At 45.2% G+C, this 23,610-nt stretch overlaps 1 protein-coding gene across 2 annotated transcripts; it reads left to right on the forward strand.

Moving 5' to 3' along the window:
• Nucleotides 1-14,402: 14,402 nt before the first annotated feature.
• ST8SIA3 (ST8 alpha-N-acetyl-neuraminide alpha-2,8-sialyltransferase 3) lies at nucleotides 14,403-23,387 on the forward strand. 2 transcript variants are annotated; one of them, XM_059409728.1, is made up of 4 exons: nucleotides 14,410-15,630; nucleotides 17,019-17,141; nucleotides 19,563-20,120; nucleotides 22,665-23,387. In XM_059409728.1, the coding sequence occupies exons 1-4, from the start codon at nucleotides 15,452-15,454 to the stop codon at nucleotides 22,945-22,947; spliced, it is 1,143 nt and encodes a 380-aa protein (XP_059265711.1). In that variant the 5' UTR covers nucleotides 14,410-15,451; the 3' UTR covers nucleotides 22,948-23,387. The 2 variants fall into 2 exon arrangements, with proteins under 2 accessions (XP_059265712.1, XP_059265711.1); XM_059409729.1 differs by lacking the exon at nucleotides 19,563-20,120 and having other exon boundaries at nucleotides 14,403-15,630.
• The last annotated feature ends 223 nt before the right edge of the window (nucleotides 23,388-23,610 follow it).

Raw genomic sequence — 23,610 nt, forward strand, 5'->3', positions numbered from 1 at the left:
TCCCTTGTTGTTAACTGCACAGGATTGTCTGAAACATTTGTACCACACAGAGACACACACACAGACACACACACACACACGCACACAAATGGGGGTATTAGCTATCTTAACTATGTCAGTTGAGGGATGGGTTCATTATCTTCATCTTGGTAATCATTCCACAATGCGTAGGAACATCCTTTCCTCACATTTTACACTTTAAATATATACAATTATATTTGTCCACTGTTCCTCAATAAAGCTAAAAAAGAACAGGCCACTCTTTTGAGGGGTTTTGCTCTAAAAGGAAGCAGAAACCTGGGGAGGTAGCGGGAGGAGTGTGTGGAGTCAAGAGAAGAAATTGTTTTAGGGAGGGGAGAAATGAAAGTGTGTAGGTAGGCAGGGGGAGCGAAATGGCAGGCAGCAACCACTCGATGATGCAGGAGAAAAGGACGCCCTTGGGGAGGCGAGGGCAGACAGGGTCTAGTGCACAAGCACAAGGGCAGCAGTTCATCCATGGTAACGCAAGGGAGGGACAGTATCACGATGACACAGACTCTGCAGATGGTAAGACATGCAGCTGTGGCAGTTCTGTTCTGGCGGCTTCCATTTTCTCAGGGAAGTCATCATCTACGAGCAAGAATGGGGAAGGGGCTATAGAGAGAGGAGGTGGGGCGGCAGGTCTCCACGTGAGGGGAGTAGAAGACTGAAATACACATGAACGGTTAGGGTAATGCCTGCAACGCCATCATAAAGTTTTAAGAAAGCACTTAGAGGACACATTTAAAGGGCTTAGAATAGTGCCTGCCGTACAAACACGTAACACAGATACATTTTTTTTTATTAGGCCCCTCTTCCTAAATCCCCTCCATCTTCAAGAACTGGCACTACTTTGGATGTACACAGTTGACTGAAGACCCAAGTGTCTCCATATGACAGCTCTTGGGCTGAACCCCTGGAAAACAGCTCCTGATCTCAAAGCCACTGGAGCGGTCCCCGCCACAGACATCTCCCCGCCCGTGAGGAGTCAGCTTTGGAAGACAGCCTTCCCGGCAGCAGGCACAGCAACAGAACACTGTGTCCTGTTGGGAGGAGAGATCATTCGGACCAGGGAGCTCCTGGTCGGTAATTACGGTCCCAGCCTTGGCATTTCCCCAGGACGTGGTGGGGCTCCTGGGCTCCCAGGGGCTTCCGAGCGGTGAAATGGAAATCATACTTAGCTGCAGGGTGTGCAGGCTCGGGGGGCTCTGAGCTGGGATCCTCCATGGTGAGCTGCCAGCATGAGGGTGTGTTAACTTATGAAGGTGGAGATGAGTCACCCTTCCCCAGACAGGAGCGGGGGCTGGGGAGACACTGAGTGTGATGGTGGGAATTACTGAACGAGTCTAAAGGCTTGGGGTGAGATCTTGGCACTTGCACATGAACGATGTTACCTTGAACTGAATTATTCAGGTTCCTTTTCTATAAGGAGAAGTGGTGATGATGATGATGATGATAGCTTTACTCAGACTCCCACAGGGCACAGCTTCAGCAACTCTCAAGTGTATGCTCCAAAAGTTCAAGGGAGATGGGAAGAGGCAAGACACCTATGCCAGCTGTCCTCTGTTTGCACCTGCAGAGCCACTCCCCACTCTGATCCAGATCCTGCCCTGGGATGCAGACCTGGATCTGAACTGTACCAACTGGTCTCCCTGCCCTCCCGTGTTAGGTTCAGTTAACCCCAGACTCCAGCTGGAGACCAGCGACTGGAAGGAGTGTGAGGTCATGCATCTATTTGCCATGGCTTGGCTACATCCATCTACTAATGATCACAGCTCTTGGAGGCTGTCCTCTTCTTCACCTACCCTGCCCAAGTCCTGGTGGCCTCTTGTTTTCCTGCCCTTCAGGAGGGGAGGAAGAGCTCCTCACTGTCCTTAGCCCCATGATGCTTCACCACTCCTTACTATTCCCTAAGTCCTGCCTACATCTTTCTTAAGCTCTCTAATGCCCAGTTTGGTGGTATCTACTATTTTTTCACAAGATCTGCCCTGGGTTCTCTTTCCTACTAAGTAACAGACTCTTGTTTCATCTCTCAACTGAGTACAGAAATCATCAACAAACACTTGAGTAATATTTATTGAGCAGTTAATGTATACCAGGTTTCAGTTAGGTTACAAAAAAGCAAAAAAGCATCACTTTACTACAAAGGACCTAAAGTCTCACTTGAAAAGTCAAGGCATATGTACATCAAAAACCAAGAGAAGTGCCTTGCATGTGCTTAATGATTCTTTCTCTCCTTACTAGATGGAGAAAACTGCTTTTCAGTTGCTGAATCCCTGGGTCACTTGTCCAACCTGGCCCCCTATAGACCAGGTCCCCATAGCACCAGGAAGCATAGTAAGCAAACTATAGGATACAAGTTGTAAGATTTCCCCTCGTAGCACATACTGTATCAGAATTTCCAGTTTATTCACCATATCCCTACCAGGACAATGAGCTTTGTGAGGACAGAGCTCCTATTCATCTTGTCAACCATTCTCTTCTCACCTGGACCACTCTGGGGCTCCTAGCCATCCTCAACCTTTACCCATCCACCCTCCATTAACATTCTTTCCATGGTATTGGGAGCGGCTTCCAAAACTATAAATCTAACCCTACTGCTCTACCATTGAAGACCTTCCAAAGTCTTCCCACTGCAACCGTGATCAAGTCCAACTCCATCAGCTACAAGGGCCTATGGGGCTCAGGAGCCCACCTCCCTCATACCACATGCCTGTACTAACCTTTATGTACCTCTTACACACCAAGCTAAGTCCAACTTTTGGGCCTCTGACTTGCTGTTCTCTCTTCCCGGACCATCTGGCTATCTCCTTGCTCTCTATCTACTAGGCTTCAGTTCAAATGTCACATCCATAGCACCCAGAACCATGGAAAATAATTTTACTCACTTATTATCTGTCACTTGCACAGTATCATGAGAGTGGAACCTTGTCTTTGTCACTCACCACTAGATCCCCAGAGCATGCAACACTGCTTGGCCACACAGTAAGTTCTCATTAAATATTTAGTGAATGAAGGCATAGTATTCAGCTGAGCTCAAAATACTTTAGAGCAACATATTAGAAGAGAGAGGTTCTTTAAGCAATAATAAGGGAGAAATAAACAAACCTGATACCTTATGTTGTTTTAGCAAGTAACTGACAAGAGGTGGCCCATGAGAAAGAAGAGTTGAGTCCACATGCAAGGGAGGTATTGGACTAATCCCCTAGGAGCCCTTATAAGTCTGCAGACCTGTCCTTCATAGACTGAGAGGGGGTAGGGAGCCATGCAAAGCAGCCTCACTCTTTTATGCCTCCTTCCCCATTATCTTTTCTCTCCCCTCACATTTCCTTCATCTTCCTTCATGGGCACTGAAGTATTGCCTTCATCCAGCACTATCAGAAAAAATCTCTCTTAAGACCAAGGACCAGATTTTTTTTTTTTTTTAATGAAGATCAGAATTTAAACAATGTGCCATGGGCACTATGTCAGTTAGGTTGCCTTTGGCCAAATTAAACCCAAACTCAACTGGTTTAAGCAAGAAGGAAGATGTATTTGCTCACATAGCTAGAGGTCATGGCAAAAGGATGCTTTAAGGTCAGCAAGATCAATTCTTTGCAAAGTCCTCAGGACCTAGTTTCTTCTGTCTTTCTACTTCATCATCCCCAGTACTAGGTTTGTCCTCAACTATCTCCCCTCATGGTCACAGGATGGCTGCCACCATTCCAAACCTCACAGCAAACACAAAAATGTCCATGGGAAGAAGAGCAACCATTCTTCCTTAAGAATCATTTTAAAACTGAGGTAATAATCTTCCTCAGAAATCCTTCGAGACACTTCTCTTCATGTCTCATTGGCCAGAAGGAGCTCATGCTTCCCTCAAAGCAGAATGTAGCAAGAAAATGGAATGATCATTTCTGCTCAAGAGCAGAACTGATGAAGAACTGTTCTGGAGCAGAAGAGTTTGTAGAGTTTGCCAACAGTGCCAGTTATATGCACTAGTTGGGAGTCTCACTGTGTTCCAGGGTAGTTGCAAAGTTACCCAAATTTCAATATAATAATCATCGTGAAATTCAGTATATGAAAAGATTGCATAGCCCTAAATTACAAAGTAATAGGATAATATGTAACTGATGAAAGAAGAAAAATTCCCAATTCTAACTTTGTGGGGACTGGGAGATGAGCGGGAAAGGAAAAGGAAACCGGAAAGCTTTCTCAGAGGAGATGTCAATAATGAAGCCAACATACTTTCACATTTACTCTACACCTGGCACTGTGCTAAGTGCATTACATAAATCACTAAATTTTATCCCTTCAATAACCCTCTGACATAGTTATTACTCTTTCCTATTTTAAAAAAAGAAACTGAGGCACAGAGAAATTAAGTAGCTTTTTCCAGGTCACCAATTTAGTTTACTGATCCCTGGATTCAAGCCCAGGCAGCCTGATTACAGATCCATTCTTTTACTTAATCCCTAGGCCATTCCACATCCCTAATCCTGCAAAAAGTGTTTCAAAGGAGCAACTTTGAGTTTCCCCAGATGCTTTAACTAGAGGCAGAAAGTCTAGGCAGACAGAACAAGTACACCTGCTAGAAAGTCATTACCTGGTTCAGGCAGGAGGTAGTTAGGACCTGGTTAGATGGTACACAAAGAAAGAGGCACATTGAAAAGTGCATTATTTTTGAAGGAAGAAATACTAGTACTAACATCAATATAATTGTTTCTGGATAGCTGTTGCCAGAAGAGTCTCGTGTCAGCAACCTTAAGAAAAATTTAATTTCTATAAAGGATTCACAGGACCTGGAATTGAATTTAGAAAGCAATTTGGTGTCTAAGCAAGTTGACTCACGAAGTCCATCTGGGAGTTCCCCCATATCTGCCATTAACAGTTTCCATATTCTCCCTCTACATTCCAAGGGAACTGAGAGCCTTCCTCCCTGAACAGTTGGCCAAGGGATGGACGAATCCACTCCTGGTCCAGTCAGTGCCCAGAGCACAGCCTAGCACCGACTGTCCATCTGGATCCAAGGGCAGGGCAGTGTCAGCCAAATGGAGAGACCATGATGTAGGCCTTGATTAAGGAGAAAGAAGATTCAAAGCTGATTTCCAGGACTGAAATGATGAGGCTATTGGAAACAGGCATGTGGTTGGAAAACATTTTTCCAATTTTGCTGAAGGAAGGGAAAACATTTTTCCTATTTTGTAGAAGGAAGGGAGATGTGCTGTTTTGAACAGGTTGGGGTGAGAAGAAGGTAGCACATCTAAGAGATAGCATTAGAGGGGCAAGACTGGAATGCAAGTCAGGACTGTACACACAGGTATGAGATTCAGTCAAGCAGAACCATTCACCCAGTCATTGAGCATGGGTCTGTCCTGGGTTCTAGAATGGTCCTAGGTTCTCGAGCTGCACCAGCAATTGGAATAAAGCCTCTGTTCTTACGTGGCCTATGTTCTACCCAAGCCCTTGCAAATAAATGACTGATTGCACAACCTCCCACATTATTCACTGTACGCTGTGTGACCATGAAGAGAAAAGAGCAAAGTCAAAGTCATGTAAGTGGAGAAGACAAAACAAAGGTGGTGAAGCAGAAAATAAAAAAAAAAAAATAGTGGGACGACACCAGTAGAGAAGAGTAGGGAACCAAGAGAGTATCATTTCATTAAAACCAAAAAGGAGTGAATTTGAAGAAGATTTAATGTCCAATGGGCCCAGGCTGGTAGTGAAGAGAAAGCCACTGAACTTGACATGAAGATTGCCACTGCTCAGCTTCCAGCAATGGTTTTTGATCCCCACTGGGTATCAGAATCACCTGAAGAGCTTTAAAGACACACAGATGGCTAAGAGCAACCCCCAAGATCCTAATAGAGTTGGTCTGGGGTGGGGCCTGGGTTGTGGAATTATTCTTCAGTTGTTCAAATAACTTAAATAGTTGAGAAACGTTGCTTTAAAGAAAGGGATTTCAGCAGTAGAAGCTAGATTGCACAGAATAGAAAAGAGGGTATTTTTTTTTCAGTAGTGGAACTAGCAGTCTTAACATCAGACATGGATGTTTAGCCTCAGTCTCCTCCTGCCTGGCTGTGTGATTTAACCTCCGTGTGTCTTATCTGTGAAATCAGGATAGAAATACTTGCTGTGCCCAACTCACAGTTTCCTTGGGAGGTCAAGATGGGATAATAGATGTGAGAGTACTTTGAAAAAAGATTGAAGTGCTATAAAAATGTAAGATTTATATGGTTGTCAGTTTTTTTCCCCCAAAGATGGCCCTAAAGATAGTGATTATCAACTATAAAGACCCACGTGGAACCAGCATCCCTTTCCACTGAGCTCACAAAGAAAGCATCCTTTGATAAGTGCTCACAGCCACTGTCTAAAGGTCTAAGGCTGTTTGCAGCTCTCTCTTTTTCACAGTTGGCCCAGCACAGGACCTAGAATAGATGCCACTTACACAGTCTTGCAAATCCTACCTAATATTGCTAAATCACACAACCATCCAACATAAAACTCAAGAGTGAAACATGCTGCCATAAAAATTAAAAATTAAGGTTAATGTTATAAGGTTTCCATTTAGTTGTCAGTCCTACTCGTTACAGAGAATGGGGAAGGCAGAGGAGAGACTGAGAGGCGTCTGTGCTAGCGGTCAATGCTGCAGGATCAGAGCAGCCTAATTCCCCTGGCAGATGGGGAAAGATTACCCAAGATCTGAGCCAAAACTCCAAGGTGGTCAAAGCATTCACTGACCACCTTGGGGTCTACTTCAGGTAGGTCGTTGAATATACCTATCTCTGTAACATGTCATACCTGATCCCCAAGACGTGGGGAACCATCTCCCACTCTCTGACTGCCCTTGAGGTAGCACCTGGTACCAGGGGAGCAGTGGTACCTGTTTGTGACGACCAAGGTCCAACAGACCCCCAGATGACAGGCGGGAAGCGCAGTATGGTAACGTGCTCGATATTCCCTCTTGGTTGTTGTCTTCCTCCAGTAAAAATACAAGAACTACAGTTCTTTGTCAAGGAAACTAATAAGTAGCTTGAACTCAGAGCAAGAATAAAGACAGGCCACCTCCTGCCTAGGAACTGAGCCAGGTGTCAGATAACTTGTGTAGGCTTCGGAGATATCTTGGGGAAGATCGGTTACCTTGCTCTCGCCTCTGAGCCTGGTCTGGCTCCTTCTACTCCAGGTGCAATGAGGGAGAAGGTGCTAATTACATTCTCCATCTGCCTGCTACTCCTCTGATACTCTCCACCCAACCTTTTCCACCTGCAAGAACGCTGGCTTCAAAACTACCCTCCTCAAAACAGAAGTACAGACACCTGCAGCCAGAGAGTCCCTCATCTTACCCCACCTCCAGCAGGATTTAGACCTTTTGGCCAATAAAACTATACAACAACAGAACAAGACAGGATTTTGAAACAAAGAGATAAGAGGTTCTCCGTAAGTTTATATTAATCCTCTCATCCGTTGAGAAGTTACTTCCCTTGTGTTCAAACGTCCTTATATTTTATTTTTTTTAAAGATTATTTATTTATTTATTTGACAGAGAGAGATCACAAGTAGGCAGAGAGGCAGGCAGAGAGAGAGAGGAGGAAACAGGCTCCCTGCTGAGCAGAGAGCCCGATGCGGGACTCGATCCCAGGACCCTGAGATCATGACCTGAGCCGAAGGCAGCGGCTTAACCCACTGAGCCACCCAGGCGCCCTCAAACGTCCTTATAAAAAGCTAACCATGAGGAGAAAAGGGTCCAGAAACCACGGCGGGTACCATATCCTTGGCCCCTGTTTTAATAAGAAACATCCACTTCAAAGAAGAACGTTTCATGCCCCAGTGTACAAACCCGAAGCTTCTAGCATGGGAGGCAACAAGGTTTGCGGAAAAGAGCAATAACTGTGCAGTCATATGGCCCTATATTAAAATTCCATTTTTAAAAAAAGCTGCTGTGAAGTTGGCCAAGTTACTTAACCTCTCTGAGTCTCTTTTTCCCATATCTATGGAAGGGAATAAAAATGCTCTCCCATAGCATTATTGTGAACTTGACTTGATATAGAGCACGGACATCTGTCCTATACAGCATGCAGCTGTCTCTTCCCCCACGGTCCCTGCTGAGACTGGATTTTTCAATATTCAGAAGGTCCAGTGACCTCTTATCCCTGTGAATTCCCTGTAAACAGAACACAAGAAATCTCAGCCAAGGTGCATGCTTATAACTGGGAAGGGGCGTCCAGAACCCAGGGGAGGGGGATACTTAGTAATCCATCCATCGACAATCCCTACCATTTCCTCTGTGGAAGCAGTACCTATCGATAAATCAGCAAGTGGTAGTGTATTTTTAATAATTACATGGAAAGTTTACTGACTTTGGCTATAATAATATACAAACAAAAGTTTTTTTTTCTCCTTTCTCCTTTTTCCACTCAAAGATACGGTGTTGACAATTACCATTTTAGAAGCATAAGGGACAAAATCTGCCCCAAAACTCGAGATGAAAGCTAAAATTAGATTTATTTTTAGAACAACTCCTCTGACGGTCTGTAGGTAATGTTACTGCGGCAGCTCTAACCGTGGGTGATTTCCTACATCCACAGTCAATGCAATAAAAAGACATAATAGACATAAGAATAGCTTAAAAGTTAACTGTAAGATTATTGTTCAAGTAGCTTCTCCAAGTATATCTGAGCTTCTAGAAAAAAATGATCACTGCAAACATTTGAAAAGTGAAAATTCTATGCAAGGACCCAGGAGATTAACACAATTGAACATAATAGCTCCTTCCAAACCATTTCCTAGGGACTGGATCACAAAGAGCCTGAAGACGGCTTTCCAAATATATTTTATTTATTCAATGAAGAAAGGGCTATTTGAAGTTCTTGTATTCCTTTCACATAGAGACGCTCCACTGAGCCTTAAGAGAAGCATTCGTCTGTAGGCATAAATGAGTAATTCCTCAGCTTCTAGCAAACGTAATCATTGCAAACATCTGAAGTGTTAAAATTTTATGCAAAATGTCTCTTGTAAAGACACAGACAAAAACCTTGAAATAAATATCATTTTAAACTGGTCTCAGCAATTATGTTTTAAAAATTAATACTCCCATGCCTGTGAATGTGTAGAGCATCTCCGGGTGGTAGCAGTGGCTGTCTCTAAGGAGACAGGGTTGGAGGAGTCTCAGTGTTCCCGGTGCCTCTCTCCTGTGCTTTATAGTTTGTACTGTGTGCGTGCCTTATCATTGATCTAGCTTGATACAATTAAGTTCTTTAAACATGGTTTCTTCACTAGGTAAGACAACTCATCCATTCTCCTCCCGGTGTATGATCTTTCTCTACAACCTGTGCTGGAGACCAAATTTCTCCCGGGCAGAGAGGTTCCCTGCCTTCTTCCCACACTGAATATCAGCTGGGTTGAGTGTCGTGCTGACCCTAAAGAAGGCAATGAAAGGGAGATGCTGTCTCTTGGCTGACTGCAGCAGGATGGCTGGCCCTCTAGACCCAGGCACCAGCCCTGCCCAAGCTTCCTCTGGCTGCAGAGCAGACCACCGGGCTTCAGATGAATCCATCTGGTTTTTCCTTGGCTGCCCCTGGCCCTCCACTCCTACAAGTAAATAGCTTTTTCAATGCGGCTATGTACTCTCTTCATCAGTAATCCTGAGACACAGTGACCAAGAGAGGAAGTCAAAGCCCCTCTTCATCTGAGCCCTGGAACCCACCAGAGCCAAATCCTCTTCTGGAACACAATAGTTGTGTGGCCTCAGACACAACCTACTTAACCTCGCTGATCCTCAGTTCCTTCATTCTTGAAATGCTGGCCAACCCTCAGAGGGGGGGGAATAGAGGAAACAAGATCGGTTGTTAAAATGCGTAGCACAATACCCAACACATAGCAGATGCGCAATAAATGTCATAGGACATGATCTTCCTCCTCCTCTTTTTCCTCTTCCTCCTCCTCAGCTCTGTCTCAGGAACCACTGACAAGCATATGGAATAGCGGAAAGGGTAGGCTTTGGAGTCAAAAAGGCTTTACCTTGAACAAAATCATTAACATCAGTGTCTTCAGGTATGAAGTGAAAATAATTCTACCTTCCTCTCTAACAGACTGGGTAAAGATTGCAGATTATGTATAAAAGGCTCCTGGCATATAATGACTGCTCGCTACATCTTGGCTGTTTTCTTTTTATTCCAAGTGGGCCTATCTATTTGCTGGTCCCGAAATGCCTATCTCTCTTCTGCCTCCACATCTTTGTTCAGCCTGGTTGCCCCTGCCTGCCCTGCCCTCTGCTACCACTTCTGCCTCCAGAAACTTCCATGCATCTTTTTTAGTTTCAGTCCCATCTGAGGGCTTCTGTGAAGCTTTCTTTGTCTACAATGGCTTTCCCATCTCTGAGCTCATGAAGTATCTTCCATGGAAAAATAGGATGTAGAAATCCCCCAGAGTCCCAAAGTCTTTTCCTTCTGTGGCCACTGTTAGACCTATTAGAAACTAAGTCAGGCAATATGTGCTGGAAGAACTCCAGTCACGTGTGGCCAAAGAGTGGTCTCCCAGTGCACTGTCCCTGAGCTCCCCGGACTATGATCTCCATGTCATCGAGGAAGGTCACTGGCCCTTCCAAAAGTCGATTCCCTGGTGCCATACTCAGGAGTGAGGACCTCTGAACAGAAACTGGTCAGTTGGTTCATTGATAAATTAAGGTGCCCTGGTGCATCTTGCACATGAAGAGGACACGCCAGCTGATGTCCACCTGAGCAATTGCTGTTTCCATCTCCCCACAGGCCTGCCTCCAGCAGCTCCTCCATCCGCTCGGTGCAAATCAGATTGAGCCATTCCTCTCTTAAATGTTGGGCAGGTTGGGAGCAGAGCTGCCAAGGATACAGCCAGCTTCTTAGCAGCTTCCAAACTAGGACTACCAGGACCCTTCACAATCTGGTCCTCGCTCCCTTTCTAGGTGCTTTTTTTTTTTTTTTTTTGTCTGTCACCTCATTGTGTCTTGGCATTCCTCAAGTTCATTGTAATCTTCCCTGCCTCCTCCTCTCCCCTACTTAGAATGTCCTTTTTTAAAAAAAAAATTATTGATTTGACACACAGAGAGAGAAAGATCACAAGTAGCCAGAGAAGCAGGCAGAGAGAGAGAGAGAGGGAAGCAGGTTCCCCGCTGAGCAGAGAGCCTCACTCGGGGCTTGATCCCAGGACCATGGGATCATGACCTGAGCCGAAGGCAGAGGCCTAACCCACTGAGCTACCCAGGCACTCCCTAGAATGTGCTTTTTAACCTCTTTACCTAATGAATCCTACTCCTATTTTACAACCCAGTTCAGATGTTGCCCTCTGTGAAGAACTCTGCCAACCTGTCACAGTCTGTTGCCCGGTCCTCCCGGTCCTTCTATTGTTGACCTCCCGGCAGCACTGTCACTGTGCCTGCTGGCCAGGACTGCTGGGCACCTGCTTGTTGATGCTTGCGCCTCTCGCCCACAAGACCATAAGCATTAGGAGGGCGAGGATAATTTTGCTACCCTTTATCTGTCCAGCAAGGTGTCTGATAACCACACATTTTATTTAATAAACTGATGAAAGAAAATAGAAATAACTGAATGAAGCTCACTCTTTTTTTTTTTTAACAGTTTTATTTACATATTTTTAGAGAGAACACAAGCAGGAGGTGCAGAGGGAGAGGGAGAGAATCTCCCGCAGACTCTGTGCTGGGCACAGAGCCCAATGTGAGGCTCGATCTCGCGACCCTGAGATCAGGACTTCAGCTGAAACCAAGAGTCAGACGCTCAACCGACAGCACCACCCCGGTGTTCCTGCATGAAGCTCTCCCTAAGCAAAGACTTCCTTCCCAGCTTTGCCATCCAAAATGCCTGGAAGCTACTCTTGGTATGTTTTTGTGAGGAGCCGGACAGGTTTGCAAAAGGTAGGCAGTCACGGAGGTGAGAGAAGGAAGCACTTGTGCCCCAAAATAACAGCTCCCTGAGAAAAACCCAAGTCAGAGGGGTCTTTCCTCTCTGTATTTCTTGTTCACACTCTCCTATTCTCCCGTACAGGTTTCATTCTTTTTTTTTTTTAATTTAATTTTATTTTTTTAAAGATTTTTATTTATTAATTTGACAGAGAGAAATCACAAGTAGACGGAGAGGCATCCAGAGAGAGAGAGAGGGGGAAGCAGGCTCCCTGCTGAGCAGAGAGCCCGATGCGGGACTCGATCCCAGGACCCTGAGATCATGACCTGAGCCGAAGGCAGCGGCTTAACCCACTGAGCCACCCAGGCGCCCCACAGGTTTCATTCTTAATGAAATTTGTTAAGTGATATTCTGCAGAAATGTCCTAATTTTTTTTTTTTTAATTTACTAAGTAGCTATCAAGCCAGGCTTGGAAAAAAATCCTATACCCAGTACTGCAGTTGCTCTGGGAAGCACCATCCCCAGGATTCTTCCCTCTGGTAACTGCCATTTCCGCCTTTAGGCCTAGCACAGGATTCCTGTCCGCTGGGTTATTTTCTGGCTACTTTGGTTCCTTTACATCATACGACTTTCAGTGACCCATATGCAATATGGCAATCATCCTACTAGAACTTTCTTTAGAAGGTTCACAAAGGTATGCAAAACATAAGCAATCTATCAACTTTTAAATCCAGGCAGAATGAGTCTGGTTTTCTAAGTCCCAGGAAAGCCTACTACATTCTTTTAAAAAAGAGAACCAAGGAGCTTCTTGATCTCTGCCATTTTCTGTACGAAGATGGCTCACCAAGTACACCCCTTCCCATGCATTCTGTAGGGGGTCATTTATGGGGTCAGAGAAAGACACTGCCCAAGCTGTGCAGCTCATATTTACTAACAACTAAATACAGGCCCGGAGCTCTGCCAAGGCCTTCACATGCCCTGCATCATCTTTCCCAACTCCCGGAAGGTTTTTATTCTGATTCTGCCGCTAAGGAGCCTGGAACACAAAGAGGCTGATAACTTAGCCCAGGTCACAGAGCTGTGGGTGCCAGAGCCAGCTTTTGAAGTCAAGTTCATTGGCTCCAGAGTCCGAATGTGTAACCATTACTCTGAGCTTCATGCCATGTGCCCTGCTTTTGTGTTCAGGGAGAGTTTTTCCAGTACATGGGATTCCTAGACAGTTCTCAAAGAGAAGATCTTACTCCTTTTAGCATTTTGCACTGTATTCATATGACCTTCTCTTTAAAAGAAACTATAGTTATTATTCAAAAAATAGGAGTCAAGTATTCATCATATACAGATATGCAAGCCTTTTCTAACACTTTTTAAATAACAAAAGTCCCATGAGAGAAAGATGATTTGTGTCCTCTTGACCCACATTTTAATTTTTTTTTTTTTTTTAAAGAGAGCATGCAGGTGTAGTGGATGGGTGGTGGGGGCAGGGACAGAGAGAGAGGGAGAGAGGAAATCCCTAGCATGAGAGAATCCATGCCTAGCAAGGAGCCCAACGCAGGGCTCCATCTACGACCCCAAGATCACAACCTGAGCAAAATAAAAATTTGGATACTTCACCAACTGAGCCACCCAGGCATTCCGATTCACATTCTTAGAATTGAGTATAAAATGTCCTCGTGGGTACAAAATGAATGACTCCCTTCGTCATTCATTGGAAATAGACATTTGCATTCTGCATGCTGCTGTCCACCACCAGACAGATGTTTTTTACAAGGGACCTCATTCAGTTCTCAAACATTTATTAAGCATGTCCCCTACATGGGACAGTTGCTGGGCAGTACGTGCAAACAGTAAGGAAGAAGATATGGCCCTGGCCTTTTAGAAGTTTACAATCCAGCAGTTCACCCCTTTGAGGAATTTGAGGTCCACAGAAAGACCATAACCTCAGGTCTACCGAAGTCTGCAAGATAAGAAGTTCAGGAGAGAAATAAATCATAACCACCTTGGAAAGTATCAGTTTGCTTTATTGGAAAAGGTTCTCAGAGGCCAATGTCTCACCTCCAGCTTCTTTCATTAGTGCTTAAGGACCAGTATTGGGAGAACAAGGCCAAGAAAAGACTAGGGTAGAAAAAGCCACAAGATAATTGCAAACAACAGAACTCAAGAAACATGCAGGTTGCCACTAAGAATCCAGCAGCCTGCCTGAAAAGTTATTAATTTTTATTTCCAATGGGTGTTAAAACAGGCAACATATGAATATTCTGAAACAAGCTGAAGGTCAAGCAATACAAAGCATTAGGCAGTGAGCTTTCCGTCCACCCTCAGGGGCAGCCTGGTTCTCGGGCTCCTTCAAAAGAGAGTTCTGTGCATTTATAAAGTTTATAATGCCTTCAGCTTCTGGGCCACACAGGGCTAAGTAGGTGGCCCATCCCCAAGTCCGGGTCCCAGGAACAGGTCAGGAAACTGGCCAGTGTACAGTGAAATCAGGGAGAATTGCTCCAGGCCTGGTCCACTCAGGGCCACTGCCCAGCTGACAACTTGCTATGAGCTGGGACAAGGACAGGGAAGGAGAAGCCAGGCCCTCCACACTCACAGCTTACCTCCCAACTGTGCTAGGCACTACCCACCCTTAAGTGAGAAACAATGTATGTGGTGGGCATTCCAAGTGGAGGGGGGAGAGAGTCTGGAAAATTCTGGGGAGGTTTTAAGGGCTGACAAGGCAGGCTGGCCCAGGAGCTGTTAGAGCTTCTTGGCTGGGGTGCTGGCTTGCTGGGGCACGTGCTACCTTGTGGGGTCCAGGGCGGTGCCTCAGTGGTGGTGAGAGTAACTTTAAAGGTCTGTCTTCCTAAAACCACTCTCTCTGCCTTTAGGAGAAGCACGCAGCTGGTGTAGAATCTCCATGAGCAAGCCCAGTGGTTGATCACCCTATCCTGTAATGTATTTATAAAGTAATGAACGGTCCGTTGAGCCAAGTTTGGGCTTCTGTCTCCCCCCCGGGCACCTCCTCGCGCGAAGCCTCGCCCGGGGAGCCCGTGGACGTGGGCTGCAGCCTTCCAGCCTCGACTCCCCTCCCTCGGCTACCCCTCTTCCCTCCTCCATCTCTCGCCCTCCCCCCGCTTATTTGGGAGATTAGAGTTCATTAATTAAATCCTGTGCTTAGATCGAACTGTAACATTATTCCAATCACATTTATCTTACAGGCGGCGGAGGAGATGGCAGCCTCGCTGGAAACGCGCGGGGGAGCCTGAGCAGGCTGCCGGGGACGCACAGCGCGCTCGTTCCCCACGCCGCCGCGCAGACCCTCCATCTTCCTGCCCAGCCTCCTGGCCCTGCTCTGCCCTGTCTTGGGAGTCGGCTTCTCTCTAGGGCTCCTGCCCTTCCCCACCATCCCCCCTGGGCCTCCGCGGCTCCCCAGCCCGGTCCCCCTCCCCCGCCACACACGCTGACACGCGCGCGCGAACACACACACACACACACACACACACACACACACACACACTGACACGCCAGCGAGCTGCTGGCCGCTCAATGGAACGATTTCCCTGCTTCCCCTGATCTCAGCCCAGCCCGGAATGAGAAATTGCAAAATGGCCCGGGTCGCCAGTGTGCTGGGACTGGTCATGCTCAGCGTCGCCCTGCTGATTTTATCGCTCATCAGCTACGTGTCCCTGAAAAAGGAGAACATCTTCACCACTCCCAAGTACGCCAACCCAGGGGCGCCCCGAATGTACATGTTCCACGCGGGATTCCGGTGAGTGCGGGCCTCTATTTGAGCGCCCTCGGGTATCTGGCTTCTGGGGGTGGTGGGTAAGAAGGAGTGTTTGGGCTTCTCCCAGACACTTTGGGCACGATAATTGCGTGGTCCTTCCACTCCTCTCTCTGATTCTCCCTTCCCCCTCTCCTTTATTTTTTTTTTAACCCCAAGTCCCTAAAAGCCGTTGTCCTAATTGATGTGATTGCATTTCTCGTATTCTTCCTCGTCATCCCTTCCCCCATTTCAAAAATGGGGGAGGGCTTAAGGAGAATGATGGTGGAGGGAGAGGCGACGTGGGGGGCGGGTGGGAGGGGGCGCTGAACCCGGAGATGGACGTGCGTGAGGTGAGCGCCTACCCCGTGCAGCGTCCGCGGACTCCACCGCCGGACTCCGGGCGGTCCAGGGCCGATTTAATGGCGCAGGCGCTGGATTCCCCTTGCGCTGTCCTCACTCCTCTCCCCCACGCCCCACCCCATCAAATGATGCGCGGGTCTATTCTCCTGAAGCCCCTGGGGTATTTTACCTCGATCCTTTCCCACTGCTGCCACCACCGCTTCCCGCCCCGCCCCCCGCCCTTTCCGGGATTTCTGAATTTCCTCCGCCCTCTGCGGGAAGCGAGCCTCCTAAGGGCCGCCTACCCTCGCCCCTAGTCCAGTTCACCTCCGGGCGAGGGGCTGGACTGGGAAAGCGCACGGCTCAGCTTGGCGCAACTCATCGAGAACCGCTGCCTCTACCAGTGACCCTTAGGAGCTCTCCCAGGAGGACCTCCTGAGGGGCAGGTGTACTATCTGCAACCTGTGGTCCAAGCGGGCCAGAGGTGCGGAACCTAGAGAAGCCCCACCTTGGCTGAAGAGTGGAGCTGGCCAGCGGCCTCCAGGGGTCCCCAGCCAGGGGACAGGGAGTGAAGTCAGACTGGGCTTGGGAAGTAAGAGGTTAAGGCAGGAGCCCTCCCCAGTCTTCCCTTGAGTCTCCGGGTTCCTCTGCCCTTTCTCCAAAAATCAATTCGCCAGGACAGCCGGGGCGTCGCGGGTCGGACAGCGGAGGCGCGGCCGCTGTCCGCGGTGCTGACTCCCTAGTCCTCAGGGCGCATCATTCTCCAGCAGTGTGCCGGGCTCCCGCCCCTGCTCTCCGCGAGACGGCCATTTTATGGTCTCTCCCGGACCCGGAGGGATGGACAATGGAGGCGGATTTCCCTAGTTTTCTTTTCCCCCCTGGGTGTGTGTGGGAGCGGAGAGTGGACCAAATGAGAGAGCCTCAGGCGGGATGGAACCAGTGCGAGTACCAGGTGTCCCCCTCCAGCCCCCAGACGCCTGGGCTTTAATGGCTACGTTGCTTCCCCCAGCTAAGGCCAGCACGTTTGTCTGTGTACTCATGCTCCTCTCCAGGTCACAATTTGCGCTGAAGTTTCTAGATCCGTCATTTGTGCCCATTACGAATTCTCTGACCCACGAACTCCAAGAGAAACCTTCTAAGTGGACATTTAATCGGACAGCGTTTTTACATCAAAGGTAGGATAGGGGAAACGATCCGAAAGGTGTTTTTGAATTCTGGAGTTCAAAAAAACAAAACAAAATGATCCAAAACAACAAAAATCTATCCCCCACCCCGAGGTGTTATTTGCATTGTCTTCTTGGCCTGACTGCACAAAGGCAGGTTGGGAACCCTTTATTATGTATGTAGTGTCCCCTCAAAAAGAAAACATCAAGAAGACCAAATGAATGTAAGAGAAAAAGATATTTCCAATATCCCCCCTAACCTGGCCTTAATTGAACACAATAATTTATAGTTAACATGCACGGGTAATACTGCCAAAGCCATCTACTAAAAAAAGTGAATTAGTTAAAAATAAATTAAAAAGTTAATTGCCTCAAGACCATTCAACAATACATTTCAGTCTCCTTCCGAGGAAAAAAAATTAAAAATGAAATAAAATAGAATTGCTTCACCCTGAAATACACAGCAAATACTATAATCCATCCCTATCAATTACTAGTGAAAAATCTTGGCCCAAATATATGCAGGTATCGAAGTTCAGTTTTGTTTTGGTTTCCTTATTTGTTTTCATTAAACCTTTACAGGCTTTAACATATTGTAAAAGCTACCTAACATCATTTTTATAGGTTGTCTTGTAACAGCCTCATTTATACATGAGGGAGTTCACGTGTATGTATGTTGTGGGGTGTGTGGGGGGAAGGATGAGATTTATTCAAATTTATTATCCTGAGTGATTTCTGGTTTCCTCTTCGCAACCCCAGATAAGTCACTACGCCTTCCTTCTTGGTGGGATTATTATGCTGCTAAATGGAATGTGAGCCATCTAGTGTATTCATTAGGGGTGTGAATACTTATTTTACAGATACTCATTTTTCCACTCATTTATAGGGTTGTGTTTGTTCTTAGCATTTGTAGTTACCACACTTGTTTTTATTTTAAGCTAATGACAGAATTAAAACAAAGTCACTAAATATCTAAGGTGTCATGAAAATATGGTTTACTTGAAAAGCTGATATAGCCATGTGATTAGTATTAAAATTTTTGGAATTGTTTAATCAAAAATTACTCCATGGCAATGACCAATATGAAAACCAAAGAAGTGGCTTTCTTTTAAAATATGGGGGTTTAGTCCAATATTAATTTTACAGACAACCCTGAAAACTTTAATGATAGTACACATTTTACTTACCCTAAAACATCTTCCTAACTGAATAAAAATTTTCTTCCTACACTAGGCCATGTGACCCAAATGACCAGTCAGAATGATATTTCCTTCTCAAAACCTCCTTCCTTTCAAGCCAGTTATTAGAAAGTCTTTACTTTTCCCAGTATCCTTTTAGATTTACTTTACGTTTATAGTAGGCAAAGAATAGTTTGTAAAGACAACATAGGTAACTTTGGAAGTTCTAGATTAAAGCTTTCAGCTTATGTGGCTTTATACTTTGACAAACATGTAATTTTTTAAAATAAAATTCCAGGTTAAGTGATGATACACACCTTTAGTTTCAATCCTGCTGGTTTTTAGGGGGAAAAAAAACCCACTGGAAATTCACAATGTGATTTCTTAGAAGTAGTAGCAAAGTAACATGTTACTGGTCTCTCTTAAATATTTTAAATAGCTGAAACTTTAAGAGGAAATGCTTAATTTTACCTAAAGCTCAACATGAAAGCAACCTGAAACTGGTGCTAAGTATCACCCTTGCTTGTTTATCCTCTATGCATATCCTCTATGCATACACTTTCAGGGTTTATCATGGCCTTTTTTTCTAAGGATTAACTTACTCCAACTAAATTGTGTTTCTATATAATCAAGTAGGAAACTGTTCTTGTTTCATTATTCAAAGGACCTTAATGAGATTATCATCTCACTTCTATTAAATATTCAGCTACACTCACTGATACTACCACTTCCATATTGTAATAATAGATAGTACTATAGTGACTCATATCTATTTGGCTCTTATTTGGACACCAGCGATATCTGATATTCCTTGAACACTGCAGTCCAATAGCAAACAAGTAGTCCCTAGTTACAAACTCTAAGTCACTAATGTTTGTACGTTAATGTGAGCTCTTTGGAGCCTGTGTAAATTGTCTCCCTGTATTTTCTGACACAGTTCTGCCAAGGCCCCCCCAACCCCGATCAAATACACTTTTCATGTAGGACAGAAAACCGCAGAATGGCAGCTAAAACTGTGAGTTAGAACAGTTACAAGGATTGAAGGATTATAACCAGAACTTGCCTGAGAGATTAGCACGTCTGTCCATTCTGAAGCAGTCCTTCCCCTAACCACCACAATTACTATGAATGTATAATCTTTCTTGGATACAATGTACTTACAATTCTTGTCTGAATGAAATGGCAGCGTAAGACATAAGATGCAAAATCAATTCTTTTGAATGGGATGCATTTAATGAATTTCTTTTCATTTTAGGCAAGAAATTCTTCAGCATGTCGATGTAATAAAAAATTTCTCTTTGACCAAGAATAGTGTTCGGATTGGACAACTGATGCACTATGATTATTCCAGCCATAAATACGTTTTCTCTATTAGCAATAACTTCCGATCACTGCTTCCAGACGTGTCACCCATTGTGAATAAGCATTTTAATATTTGTGCTGTGGTTGGAAATAGTGGGATCCTGACAGGGAGCCGATGTGGACAAGAAATAGATAAGTCAGATTTTGTTTTCCGTTGCAATTTTGCCCCTACGGAGGCTTTCCAAAGAGATGTTGGAAGGAAAACCAACCTTACCACCTTCAACCCCAGCATTCTGGAAAAATATTACAACAATCTTTTGACCATTCAGGACCGTAACAACTTTTTCCTCAGTTTAAAAAAGCTCGATGGGGCCATTCTTTGGATCCCTGCGTTTTTCTTCCATACTTCAGCAACTGTTACCAGGACATTAGTTGACTTTTTTGTTGAACACAGAGGTCAGTTAAAGGTCCAATTGGCTTGGCCTGGAAATATAATGCAACATGTCAACAGGTGTGTATATTTTATTGCCTTTAAGTCTTACCCCACCAGATGGCAAATGAATATTGTAATCTCTTGGGGGTGGGAGGTATCCGGTTAGTTACCTGTGGTTAGCTTAGCACTTTAGGGCAAACTCTTACGTTTTTGTAAAGAAAGAATGAATCATTCTAGGTAAGAAGTGTAATCTTCTACCCCCAGCTGGTAACCGAGTGCCAAATGGGGGGATTGGTGTTTAATCAGCCTCCCCTCTCTATTCCCTGTCTCCCTCCCTTGGTGGCAAGCCTAACAGGTAGTCCTAGAAATCCCCCCAAATCAAGAATTTTCTTCAAATGGATGGCTAGGTCCCCATAATGTCGACGGCGAAATTAGGCAAACCAAGCAGTTTTCTAAAAAAAAGATGCAATTGACTTAAAATGCCTCTTTTTAATTGATATTTGGGAGTTTTGTCGATGTCCAAGATCAGAAAAACACCTAGGTAGATCACAAATTGTATAATCAGCCTTTATCAGTTGGGATTTCAGTGCCAAAACATGTGAAGGGTATTTTATGAGCTTGTTGGTACCCCTTATAATTTGATAGAGAGATTGACCAGAAAGACAATATTTTCATCTATTCTGATGAGTCTTAACTCTGGATGTACACTAGAATCACCTGGAGAACTTAAGAAAAAAAAAAAATACTGTTGCCTGGGCTCTAGTTCAAGGGATTCTGATGTACTTTATCTGGAGGTAGGAGGCGAAGGGTCTAGGTTCCCGCTTTTCTTAATAACTCCCCAGATGATTCTAATATATAGTCAGAATTGGGAGCCACTAATCCAGGGCATTTTATAAAGCAAAATTAATTGTAAGACTCATTTTCCTTTAAACCATCTGGGGAAACTACCTCAATCCTAATATCCCCTGTGTAAGTAGCCTCCATGTCCTAACATACTGTCCAGATCATCCTAAAAGTTAAAGTGGGTTCTGGGAGGACTGGCAACCAGGGAATTCAAAGAATTTTTGTCCCCATCCTGTAGTCCTCTAAGACCTCCCAAACGTAAGATCTGTTTAGTTGACCTCTCACAGAAGGACGAATCATCATCTAATAAAGTGGTATGTATCTAACAGGTAGGGTTAGGACCATAATGTGCAGCCCAAACTGGAATTTTGTCTTTGCAAGAAAGAAGGTGCTATTAATAATTACAGCAGGATAACAAACATAATTTGGGGCTGTCCTAACTTCCTGGAATGTATGGTCATCTTTTTGAGAGGTAATATAGCCCAACTCCTAAGTTTAAAGATGAGTTTACTGAGATACGAAGAAAAGGAGTTATTTACAACAGGTCACTGCCCCAAATGGGCAAAAACAGAATTTGAAGCCAGGCTTCCTGCTAACCTGTCCTCCTGTGGTCTTTTGACCTCCTCGTTTTGCTCCCCTCTTGCTGTAGTTAAGTTTGGCCATACCAAAAGTATCACCAGAAGTCATTCTTACTCCTTAGGTAAGAAGATTGAGACTAAACTTCTAAATTTCAACTGGAATGGGGAATGATCTGTGTGTGAAGCTTTTCAGTAGTAAAGAAGGAACTACATGTGCTTAGAAACTTCAGGAAATGGGCCTGGTGTGGCCTACTCTGCCCCCAGCTTTCCCAAAGTGCTGTGGAGTTAGCGGTAATGCTTCCCAGCCACTCAGGCTTGAACCAAACACATTGGTTCAATGAAAACTCGAAGGAAATACAGTCCATAGAAACCTGATTCATGAATAGTTTCATTTTGCTGCATAGTCAATGATATACAAACACACACACACACACAGACTCCCTGCGGTCTCAAATATGTGGTGGTATAGGCAGGAAGCTTCAAGCTACTGTCTAAATATGGAAGGAAAAAATAGCCATAATTTAGTTTTTTTTTTTTTAAATCCAGAAAGGGTTCAAATACTTTTCTTAGGCCCTGCCGTGCTAAAGGAGGGCTCAGGACCACCTAGCTAGACAACAACAGAACAGGGAACATGACTTTTTATAAGAAGGTACAGAAACATAAGTCCCCACACTCTTTCTAGACCAAAGAAGAAGGATTTAATCTCTAGATTTGGGGAAGAAAGGGACACAGGAGGTGCCCTTAGATTAAACAACCTCCTCCCCACTTCCAAGGGCCCTTTGTGTATGAGAAGCAGAGTCATTCTCAGTGCTGGCCTTCTGAGCTGTCACCACTGAGGCAGAGCCACGGCTCCTGAGGACAGCCGGGGGTAAGGGCTGGCATGGAGCAGGAACGGCCTACATGGTCACACAGAAGCTTGTGCTCAGGAGGCTCCAGGGCCTGGTTTAATGCTCAGCTACCGCCCCCTTGAAATTCTCAGTGGTTTGCCCTGGGTCTCACGAATTATGTAGCCAGTCCTGCCCCGAGTTGTTCTGTGGTCTAAAAGACAGACTCAAGGCTGGTACTATTTCTGGGGGAGGAGAAAAAGGCAAGGACTATTTGAGTTCCCTGTACAAATCCACCTCCCAGCCCAGTCACGGCGACCTTCTCGGAGTGGAACCAACACTGGCCTCTGAAACCACATGTACTTATTATTCCGCAGGTACTGGAAAAACAAACATTTGTCACCCAAACGGCTGAGCACAGGCATTCTCATGTACACCCTGGCATCAGCAATATGTGAAGAGATCCACTTGTATGGATTTTGGCCTTTTGGATTTGACCCCAACACAAGGGAAGATCTTCCATACCATTACTATGACAAAAAAGGAACCAAATTTACCACCAAGTGGCAGGAGTCCCACCAGCTGCCTGCCGAGTTCCAGCTGCTGTACCGAATGCATGGGGAGGGGCTCACCAAGCTGACTCTGTCACACTGTGCCTAAGACTCGGAACAGCAAGTGCCAAACGGCCATTTTAAAAGTGCCCCAAATCAAATGGAATAGTCTTCAGAATAGAACCCTAGAGATTTCCTTATAAAGATTGTCTGCCATTGAAAAGCAAAGATGGCGTCTCTCCCTCCTTTTGCACTGCTCTTTTAAGGGTCTTGGCAAGACAAACGAGTTGAAGCCACATGATTTAAACTTGATTGATAAAGGGAATGTTGCATCTGGAACTATGCTGCTAACGAAACGGTGTGAAGTATTTTCGTGTTTGTATTTTGATAATAAATGGCCTCCCGTTTTTTTATGAGGATGAGAGCTGTAGTTCCCGCAGCTTTGAGATATGGTCCTCATAGTTTGGGCAGGATTTCAGTTTTGCCTGGGTGGGATCGGACTCTTCAAAATGGAAACAGACAAACAAAAGAATCGTTTGCATCGCTCATCTCTCACTCTCTCTCTTTCTCACTCTTGTTCTCCATCTCTTTCCCTACAACCCTCCAACTGCCCCACCACTGCGGAGTTTAATAATTTGCTAGGAATCCTATTAAATTAGCTTTGCCTGTATGTGTTGCATCTGTACTTGTTTGATGTGTTCAAAGCTCTGGGTAACTTTGATGTTTCATGACCGACTGACGAAATCATGCTGGATCCCCTTAGGATGACTTT

The sequence above is a fragment of the Mustela nigripes genome, chromosome 8 (genome assembly GCF_022355385.1).
Source record: "Mustela nigripes isolate SB6536 chromosome 8, MUSNIG.SB6536, whole genome shotgun sequence".
In the NCBI taxonomy this organism is placed as follows: domain Eukaryota; kingdom Metazoa; phylum Chordata; class Mammalia; order Carnivora; family Mustelidae; genus Mustela; species Mustela nigripes.